Source organism: Marmota marmota, unplaced genomic scaffold (genome assembly GCF_001458135.2).
Source record: "Marmota marmota marmota unplaced genomic scaffold, marMar, whole genome shotgun sequence".
Taxonomy (NCBI): domain Eukaryota; kingdom Metazoa; phylum Chordata; class Mammalia; order Rodentia; family Sciuridae; genus Marmota; species Marmota marmota.
In genome coordinates this window covers 26,751,955-26,762,165 of record NW_026000185.1, presented here as the reverse complement: position 1 = coordinate 26,762,165, position 10,211 = coordinate 26,751,955, and the positions used below count along the sequence as shown (strand labels likewise).

Sequence of the window (10,211 nt, the reverse complement as noted above, 5' to 3'; positions counted from 1 at the left end):
CGGGGGGGGGGGGCGGGCAGATGTCTCCCATGTGGCCTCCGATCGTCCTGAGCCCCACCCAAGGAGAGGTGGGGCCCAGGGCTGAGCCACCCTCTGGTGCCTCATCTAACTGGCACCCCAGCCCCAGGCAGGAAGGCCCCGGGAGAGTGTGGGCTGCACGTGGGCATGGGGGGCACCAGGGCCCGCTCCTGCCTGTCCTGGCTCTGTGCCCGTCCCACCCACAGGCTTCTAAGTGCTCTGTGAAAGGGCGGCATGAGTGCCACCCCAGCAGCCCCACACTACAGTCTTGGACTCGGGAGCTTGATAGCTCTGGTGTGTCTGGGCCCTGAGGGGTTGAGAAGAGCCCTGGGGACCCAGAGAAGGGACAGTTTCAAGGGACTTGGTGGAAGGCTCTCAGGAGCAGGTCTGAGAACCCCTCCCCACCAGTGCACGGTGAGCAGGGGGCGCGCGGTGCATCTTGACGTCTTTCCTTACAGCCCCAGGGAGCTTGAGAGCGAACTTCAGAGGCCTAGAAAGTTTTCATTTGTGAAATTTACCTTCCTGGGACTATAGGAGGATTGAGGCCTGGAACTAAGGACAGCAGGGACATCCTGACTGGTGGCAGGGATCTGAAACTTTCGTAGTGCTCTTCTGCATGTGCTACTAGATCCTGCAACGGGCCAGGATTCCCCCTGGAAGATATGGACACTGAGGCCCAGAGAGGTTGAGTGACCTTCCAAGTCCCACTCAGCATTAGGGTTAGACTCAGGGTCGTCTTGCTGTCTCTCCTGGGCCAGGGACCCTCCTCATCGCTGGCCCTGAAGACCCCCTTCAGGCAGGACATACCCTTCACCTCCCCCGTGGCCTAGGCCTGCTAACGTGCCTGGAAGAGCGGCCACCGCTGCCCTGACCTGCCGGCTGGGCGTTTCTGTGCCTGCTCACGGGCCCTGCTGCTGTCACTGCTACAGACAAGACTGCGAGAGGGACTTGCCCAGGGTCACAGCTGAGGACAGAGGCGGGATTTGAACCTGGGCAGCCAGAGTCTCGGAGGCCCTCGGGCTGTGGCCACCCTGCGGTGTCCCCAGCAGGTCCTGGGTTCCCTGATCTTTGTCTTGCCTGTGAGCAGACCCAGAGGCACAGCCTGCCCAGTCCTGGCTACTGCTGCCCACAACAGCCCCGGGCTCCCTGGTGATAGTCACAGTCCAGACAATGGGTGTGCCACGGCCTGGTTGTGGGGAAGGGCCACTCCCGGCCACACAACCCACTGGCTGGGCCATCTGGATCTGCAGGGATCTTGGCTCCTCCCGCGGGCTGACCAAGGCATGGGGGCAAGCCACCTCCGTCACAGGCAGTGGCCACAGTTCACATCAGGAAAGGCCACGCTGCTGGGCACCTCCCTTCCCCAAGTTGCCCTTCCCCCTGTTCAGCAGGGAGGGCGGGTCCCGGAGCTGCTCCCTCCTTTGCCCGCACTGCCCAAGGAGTGGCCTCGAGTTCCCAGAGGGCAGGGTCTCCTCCCCACCTCCAGCCTTCCCTGCCCCATTTCGCTCCAAAACTCACCCCTTAAGAAAAATCTTGCTGGGCTCAGTGGCCCCACCTGTGATCCCAGCACCTTGGGAGGCTGAGACAGGAGGCTCCCAGGTTCACGGCCAGCGGGGGCCCCTGTGTGCTGAGCAAGTGCTCATCCCAGCCCAGGGCCAGGCCCCCCAGGAAGCAGGGGAGGTTTCCTCTGGGGCATCTTGAGCCAAGCATCCACAGGACCCCAGGGCTCCTGGTGCCTCTTATGCCTCACACCCGCTTCCGAAGTCCCAGTGAGGAGTCTCAGCGTGCGGTGAGGCTGCAGTTCCTCGGGTCCCTTGTGGCTGTCACCTCTGAGAACCCATCTCTGGCCCCCAGCTGGGTCAGGCCCCTGCCACTTGCTCCTGTCGGCCACCTAGTGGCAGTTGGCAGACCCGACTGCCATCTCCTAAGGCAACTAGGTGTCCCACAGCACGCAAGGGCAGGGCTGGGTGCTGGGCAGTTGGGGTCAGCTTTTCCATCGCCAGGACCAAAAGGCCTGACGAGGACAATTTTGGAGGAGGAGAAGTTCACTCGGGGCTCACGGTGTCCGATGTTGAAGTTGCCCTAAGCTAAAGAGCAAAGAAAAAGCTTTATTTCTGAGCACTTTGGGAACAAGCAGGGGAATGTACGGTACGGAAATATCTTCCAAATGGGTACGATCGGATTCACTGGTGCTGGGCAGAATACTCCGTCTGCACACAGCACTGGCCCCAGCACACTGGCCTCGAGGTCAGAAGGAACATTGTGGCAGAAGAGGGTGGCAGAGGGGAGCAGCTGGGGACGTGGCATCAGGAAGCAGAGGGACAGGGCTCCTCTGGCCACACCCCCGTCTGCAGTCACCACCCAGCTAATCCCCCACAGGCTTGACACACTGAGGGGCCAAGGATGTCACCACCCAGTGGCTCGCCTCTGAACTTTCTTGTACTGTCTCACACAGAAGCTTTGGGGTCACCTCACACCACGTCCCCTGCTAGGTCCCCAGGGACAGCACCCTGTCCAGCTTGAATGGCGCTCTAGAAACATCCCTGGGGAATGACATGGGCCAGCTCTGACTGAGTCCTGGCCCTCCACAGCTGGGTGTCCAGCCCAGGACAGTGCGGCTCAGGTCTCCATCTCAGGACTCCATCTTAGCCTCTCTGTCCACACCGCCCTCGGGCCACAGGGCCAGGTCAGGTCTGCTGCACCCTGTGTGCACAAGGCAGCCACCCCTGTCCTTGCTTGGTGACCACAGAGGTCTCAGCTCAGAGGGCCCTGTCTTGGGGGTCCCGCCCATTTCCTTTCGAGGTCGAGCTGTGGGTGGTGGGCAGGGGTCACAGGACACCCCACAGACCACGCCTCTCCATGGGGGAGCAGACTCCTGGGACCCAAGGCTTGTGAGGGAGTGGAAAGACCAGGGCTCCGAGGTCAGGCAGATGGACTAGCACTGTCACTTTGTACCTGGGTGACCTTGGGCCAGTCAACCTCACTGAGCCCATTTCCTCGGCTGTGATAGGCTTGGCACACATGGGTCTGCAGTCCCGGCCATCTTTCCCTGTCCTGTGTGGGTGCTGCCATGTCTGCCACCACAGGGATCCTCGGTGGCAGGGGACAGGAGGAAAGGCTCTGCTGCAGGCCCTTCACCCAGAGCCCATCTGGTCCCTGCCTGGGTCTGGGGAAGGATCAGGCTGGTTCTTACCATATCGGGGTCCTGAAGGCCATTGGGAGGGGGGCCTGGGGTGCTGAGCCAGGGGTCTTAGTGCATCTGAGGAGGACATAGTCCTCTGAGGTAGGGACATGGGGAGGGGTTGTCTGGGACAACTGACACTTACAATAGGCGTCGGGGACTCAGCAGCCGTTGACGGAACTCTGGGAAGGGGGGTCAGGCCGAGCCGATGCCCAGCGCCATGCGTTAAGCCCCCCATGGGGGAGTGCATGTGGACAGACCAGGCCCCCAGGCGGGTCTGACGGGCAGGTGGAGCCCGGCTTGGGACCCGCAGCCTGGGTCAGCTCCTCAACAGAACTGGGTCCCCAAGGTCAGAGCAGGAGTTGTCTCCCTGCAGAGGCCCGCCTGTCCCTCTGTCCCCATGGCCAGGGCCCTGGCCCAACACCAGGGACTCCTCTAGGCCAAGGAGCACAGGAAGGGCACGTCCAGGCAGCCAGGAGGGGCTGCGCAAGGACCTTGTGGAGACCCCAGAGGTGGCTCCCACTCAGGCCTGGGCAAGGTGGCCGGGGTGCCCATGCCCGTCTCCTCCAGGACGTTCACAGGTGTCACCAGGCACTGGCCCAGGCTGGGCTATCGGGCACCTCCCCGTGGGCCACTCCAGGTCAGGGTCACCCTTCAGCCTCTCCCCACCCGTCCTGATAGTCCTGGGGGCCACCTCAGACCTGCAGAAGGGGTGGTCACCCCAATTCCCTTCCTATGTCACATCCTGAGAGTCTCTGTTGCACCTGGAGAGGCTGTGACTAGTGACACCCCTGGCGTCACCCTGGGCTGTGCCTCCTCTGATCTGAGGGTGCTGCTTGGGAAGTGTGGGGTGCACGGGGGGAGCCCAGAGACACAGGCCAGGGGCCCCTCGCAGGAGAGGCCTGTGGGGACCCTCAAGCCCCCCGTCTTCCTCGGCAGATGAGGATGACGCCAACAGGCTCGGGGAGAAGGTGATCCTCCGGGAGCAGGTGAAGGAGCTCTTCAACGAGAAGTACGGTCAGTGTCCCCTGCGGCCATGCGGGTCTGCAGGCCAGCCCTGGGCACCCCCTACAGCCCACCCAGACAGATCTGCCCTCATTGGCCCTGCGAGTTTATTGACTGTGACACCTTCCTGGGGTGAGATGGCAGCTGAGCCCTCCCCCTAGAGATGTGACCAGAGACCACTGTCCCCCTCACCCTCCAGGGGAGGCCCTGGGCCTGAACCGCCCGGTGCTGGTTCCTTACAAGCTGATCCGAGACAGCCCAGACGCTGTGGAGGTCACGGGCCTGCCCGATGACATCCCTTTTCGGAACCCCAACACCTATGACATCCACCGGCTGGAGAAGATCCTGAAGGCCCGGGAACACGTGCGCATGGTCATCATCAACCAGCTCCAGTGAGTGACCGGCACCAGGGGCCGTGGGAGAGGGGACTCGTGGAGACCAGCCCCGCCAGGGTTGGGGGTCCCTGATCAAAAGGCCAGAAGCCAAAAATCATTTATTTGACAGTTTTCAGATTTAAAAGCAGTACATGCCACCAGGTACAGTGGCGCACACCTGTAATGCCAGTGACCCCAGAGGCTGAGGCAGGAGGATCGCAAGTTCAAGGCCAGCCTCAGCAACTTAGCGAGGCCTAAGAAACTTAGTGAGACCCTGTCTCAAAATTAGAAATGTAAGAGGCTGGGGGCATGGCTCAAGGGTAGATCCCCAGCGCCAAAAATAAATACCTGCCCGCACAGGTGGCCAAGTTGAGAATTAGAACAAGGAAACAGAGACCTACAGTTTTCCTAGCACGGGCAACACTGTGGTACATTTTTGGGGTGAGCATATTTGGGTTTTGGTGTTTTTGTGGTACTGAGGATTGAATGTTGGGGTGTTTTGCTGCTGAGCTACATCCCAGCTGTTTTTTATTGTTGTTTTTATAATTTTGAGACACAGCCTTGCTAAGTTGCTGAGGCTGGCCTTGAACTTGGGATCCTCCTACCTCCCAAGACCTCTGGGATGACAGGCATGCGCCAGTGCACCCAGCTGGCTCAGGGTTTTAGAGATTGCGGTGCCTGGTCACTTGGTCCTGTTGCTTTGGGCCTGTGGCAGCACATGACATCCCAGCAGGCTTGAGTGTGAGGACCGCAGAGGCATCTCACGTCCCCAGGCTGTAGCTCATGTTCAGGGAGCAGGTGAGGAGGGGGCGCCTCATTTCTGACCCCACCTCATCCCTTTCTTTTCCAGGCCTTTTGCAGAACTCTGCAACGATGCCAAGGTGCCAGGTGAGTTGGAGGCTGAGGCGGCCACCCTTCTGCCTCAGGGGGACCAGAGTCCAGAGAACTTAGTTGTCTGCCAGCAGACACAGGTGGCAGTATCTAGGCCGTGATAGGGGAGCTGCTCTCAGGCAGAGGCAGTGCCTCAGGAGGGCGTGGTGGCCTGGGGAGGGATCTTTAGGCCACCGGTGCCACTACACCGAGAGACCCATGGTGGCACCTGATATTTTTCCATCTCCATAATCCCAGTGACTGTATCCTGAGGCTGAGGCAGGCGGATCACAAATTCAAAGCCGTCCTCAGCGGTTCAGCCAGGCCCTGTCTCAAAACATAAAAAGGGCTGAGGACGTGGCTCGGTGATTAAGAGCACCTGGGTCCCATCCCCCCTGCAGCCTTTAGGTTCCCATGCGGTTAAGCCCCAAACACGAATTCTGTAGCGCACAGGACCATGCCCAGGGGTACAGCCCTGTCCCACCGCTCAAGGCCGGCCTCAATCCTCAGCCTGGCAATAAAAGAAAGGAAGATAAGTGGCTCAAGCGGTAGCACGCTAGCCTGGCATGCGTGCGGCCCAGGTTCAATCCTCAGCACCACATACAAACAAAGATGTTGTGTCCGCTGAAAACTAAAAAATAAATATTAAAAAAATTCTCTCTCTTTAAAAAAAAAAAAAAAGGAAGATAAAAGACTCCAATAGCACACAGGTACAAAGCTTTGCTGTGAGTCTCATACGTGCATATCCACTTACCCAGCAGCAACGAAATACCTAGAGTCCTACTGTGTGCTAGCCTTGTGTGCTAAGTCCCCCATTTTGACTCAGAGAAGTTGATACATTAGGCTTCTGTGCCCCAGAGTTTCTTTCTACTGGGGTGCACCTGTTGTGCAGAGGAGCTTTCAGCTCAGTAGTCACACAATTAGGACCTGTCCCCAGTCTCTGAGCATTGGCTGGGTGCCAGACACTGTGCCAAGAGCTGTGCACAAGCCAGGCACCATGGCACACACCTGTGATCACAGCTGCTCAGGAGGCTGAGGCAAGAGGATCACGAGTTCAAAGCCAGCCTCAGCAACTTAGCAAGGCGCTAAGCAACTCATTGAGACCCTGTCTAATAAAATACAGAAAAGAGCTGGGGATAGGGCTCAGAGGTCAAGTGTCCCTGAATTCAATCCCTGGTACCAAAAAACTAAAAATAAAAAAGATGGGATGTGGCTCAGTGGGAGAGAGTGCCCTGGGTTCAGTCCCCAATAATAACAACAACAACAACAACAAAAAACAGGCGGTGGGGGAGAGCTTTGTGCAGTATCTCATGGGTCTCGCAGCAAGATGCAGACTGGCCCTGAACTCCTGGGCTCAAGCAATCCTCCTGCCTCAGCCTCCCAAACAGCTGGGACTCTAGGCATGTGCCACCAGGCCCAGCTGCCTGCAAGACCTATTCATACCTCACTCCCAAGGCTGCGGGCAGGACGGGTACTGGCCCCAGGAAGGGAGCTGGGCATTCTGGGGAGCGGGAGGGGGAACCAGGGCCCGCACTGAGCCTCTGGGGAGGTCGACCTGGAAGCCGCTGATGCAGGGTGAGCCAGGCAGGCAGGTGGTGGGAGCCGGGGCCAGAGCGGGAGCCAGTGGCCCTGGGTGGGTCTGCAGAGGAGGACAGTCTTGACCACGGGGCGGGCTGATGTCTGCAGTGCTGACCCTGACCCTGAAAGCCCGGCCTCCTGCAGGGAGCTCCCAGGCTGAGAGAAGCCCCCTACCCGCACCATCCCCCCTCAGCAGCCTTTCTCCCCCCAGCCAAAGACAGCAACGTCCCCAAGCGCAAGAGAAAGCGGGTCTCCGAAGGCAACTCCGTCTCCTCCTCCTCCTCCTCCTCCTCCTCCTCGTCCTCCAACCCGGAGTCTGTGGCCCCCACCAACCAGATCTCACTCGTGGTAAAGTTGCACAGACCTGGACTCCGCCAAGCTTCTCTCTGGCCTCTGCCCCTCGCTCGGGCGGGGCTGCCTGCTCCAGGAGGTGGGGTGGGGGCTCCTCGGGGAGGCTCTGGGCTCTGAGCAGGCCCTCCTGCCTCCCGGTGCAGCTGCCTCAGCCTGTCCCCTCATGAGACAGCCCCTCCTGCCAGTGCTCACAGACAGGACCCAGGGTCTGTCCGAGCCTCAGCGGGCTCCTCGAGGTGGGGGTGTCACCCCGCTGTGTAGAAGAAGACAACAGGATTCAAGGGTGGACCAACCCATGCTGGATGGAGAGCCCAGCTCCAGAATTCCATCAGTGCCACTGTGTTACGCGCATCTGTCTCTCCTGTCCAAGGGAAAACCCCATTAGGGACACATCTGGCTTAGCAACCCTGAGTCCAGCCAGGCACGGTGGCGCAGGCCTGTAGTCCCAGAGACTCAGGAGGCTGAGGCAGGAGGATCACAAGTTTGAGGCCAGCCTCTGCAACTTGGCAAGACCCTCAAAACACAAAATCAAAAGGGCTGGGATGCAGCTCAGGGGTAGAGCACCCTGGGTTCAATCCCCAGTTCCAGGGGAAAAAAATAAATCTTGAGTCCTAATGGGGGGGATATTTGAGCACATGTGAAAATGACCTTAGGGCTTCTTGGTTCCGTGACCACACTGTCTCCCCCAACCCTTCACTGGAGCCCCCGAAGTCCAGACTTTGACCTTGTCCCTGCCTGAATGTCTGGATGCCCATAGAGGATTCCCACCTCCACACACAGCCCAGGGACAGGACAGCTTCCTCAGCCCCCTGCCACTGTGCCCCTGACTGTCCACACAAGGAGTCTCTGGGACACAGGTGGGAAGTCATAGACCCCCAGCCCACCTTCTCAGCTACTGCTGAACTGTGTGACCTTGGAGAGGTCACATCCCCTCTCTGGGCTTCAATGGCCCCAAAATAAATCGGGCGTAGGAAGCCCTTGACGGAGCAGAGCTCAGCGTCTGGTGTCCTCTCTGCATCACCTGGAGTCCTAACCCGGTACATTTGTCCCCTCTCTCTAGCAATGGCCAATGTACATGGTGGACTATGCCGGCCTCAACACGCAGCTCCCGGGACCTCTTAATTACTAGACCTCAGAGCTGACCCAGGACCTCACTCAGAAAGACTAAAGGAAATGTAATTTATGTACAAAGTGTATATTCGGATATGTATCGATGCCTTTTAGTTTTTCCAATGATTTTTACACTATATTCCTGCCGCGAAGGCCTTTTTAAATAAGTAAAAAAAAAAAAAAAAAGTTGGCTTTGCTCTTCACTGTGTGTGTTCTCCTCTGGAATTGTGACTGCCGCTGGGGACAGGCAGAGGAGGCCCAGTTCAGGCCCCACTGTCTAGGGACAGACATCATTCGTTTCTTTGCCACCAGGGGCATGGGACCTGAGGACAAGAGGCCACAGGAGACAGAAGAGCCACCGACAGGCCTCCACCAGGCAGTGGCCTGAGCCACAAGTCTTGGGTCTTCTGCCAGTTACATGAAGCCACCTCCCCACCCTACAGCCTGCCTGTGAGCTGGGACCTGGGGGTGTCCCTCATCCTTCCTGCTTGGGGCTGAGCTGGCACAGGCAGGAGTGACAGCAGGGACCCCCTGGGCCCAGGACCTAGGTGAAGTCTGGGTGTCAAGACATGAGCCCATAATCCCAGCTACTCAGAGGTTCAAGGCCAGCCTGGACGACACAGCAAGACCCTGTCTCAGAGGCCTGGTGTGGTGGGGCTCTGGAGGCTGAGACAGGAGGACGGCAAGTTCAAAGCCAGCCTCAGCAAAAAGCGAGGCGCTAAGCAACTCAGTGAGACCCTGTCTCTAAAATACAAAATAGGGCTGGGGAGGTGGCTCAGTGGTTGAGTGCCCCTGAGTTCAATCCCTGGTACAAAAAAAAAAAAAACCCTGTCTGTGGGGAAAAAGGTGCTGGGGAAGTGGCTCAGGTAGAGCACAAGCTCGGGGGGAAAGGTGCTGATTAGATGATCCTTGTGTTAAGTACACGTCCAGTGGGTCACCCTGGCGGGATGGAGACCTCTTGGGCAAGGCTTTTGGGTGGACCATGAGGCAGGGGGGGATCTTTTTTATTTTTTTGGGGGGGGGTGCTGGGGATTGAGCCCAGGGCCTTGTGCCTGAGGCGGGTGCTGCTCCACCAACTGAGCTCCATCCCCAGCCCGACTGGGAGATCTCTAGGGTCTCAGCTGCCTCTCACAGCATTTTGGTAGAAGGTGAAAAGTTAGGGAGAGGACAGGACTGGGGGCAGGAAGAGGGGTCACAGAGCCTGTAGCACAGGATCCTCCACTCCCATCACAGGTGGAGAGGACAGGCCCTGGGGCAGAGGGCCCTGGGGCACAAAGCAGGGTGACCTCATCTTGAGCGAAGTCAGGACACTCCAAGCTGAGGCTTGGGAGGAGGCCCAGTGCACAGGTGGGGACATCTGCACTGTCCAGGAATAAGGAGGGGCTGCAGGAGCAAGATGCTGTGGCTGGAGGTGGCATGAAGGGCTGGGTGGGGACTAGGGTCGCCTGCACGTGCTGAACTGGGTACCTCTTGGGCAGTGCACTGCAGGCCCTCTCCCTGCAGCCCCAGTGTGCCTGTGCAAGGCGACTTCCAGAGAGAAGATGGGGGGGGGGGAGCTGCCGTTTGGGAGCTTGTGTCTGGAGAAAGCAGCAGTGGTGGGGTGTGAGGGGAAGGGCACTGGGAGGCCCCACACTGGTCCTCTCAGGGAGAGACTTAAGAACGGGGGGGGGGGGGGTCAGGCAGCCTTAGGCAGTCGGCAGGGCTGGGCGGACGGCTGGACGGAT

General features: G+C 59.1%; 1 protein-coding gene across 4 annotated transcripts in view; it reads left to right on the top strand.

Moving 5' to 3' along the window:
- Gtf2ird1 (GTF2I repeat domain containing 1) overlaps window positions 1-8,672 on the top strand; it is a 58,006-nt gene extending 49,334 nt beyond the window's left edge. For 2 of the 4 annotated variants that reach the window (XM_015491414.2, XM_015491413.2), the window contains exons 23-27: window positions 4,139-4,216; window positions 4,404-4,596; window positions 5,429-5,466; window positions 7,238-7,374; window positions 8,438-8,672. In XM_015491414.2, coding sequence (XP_015346900.1) covers window positions 4,139-4,216; window positions 4,404-4,596; window positions 5,429-5,466; window positions 7,238-7,374; window positions 8,438-8,506 — 515 coding nt within the window. In that variant the 3' untranslated portion in view covers window positions 8,507-8,672. The remainder of the gene's footprint in view (window positions 1-4,138; window positions 4,217-4,403; window positions 4,597-5,428; window positions 5,467-7,237; window positions 7,375-8,437) is intronic. The other 2 variants (XM_015491416.2, XM_015491415.2) reach the window with 1 other exon arrangement.
- The last annotated feature ends 1,539 nt before the right edge of the window (window positions 8,673-10,211 follow it).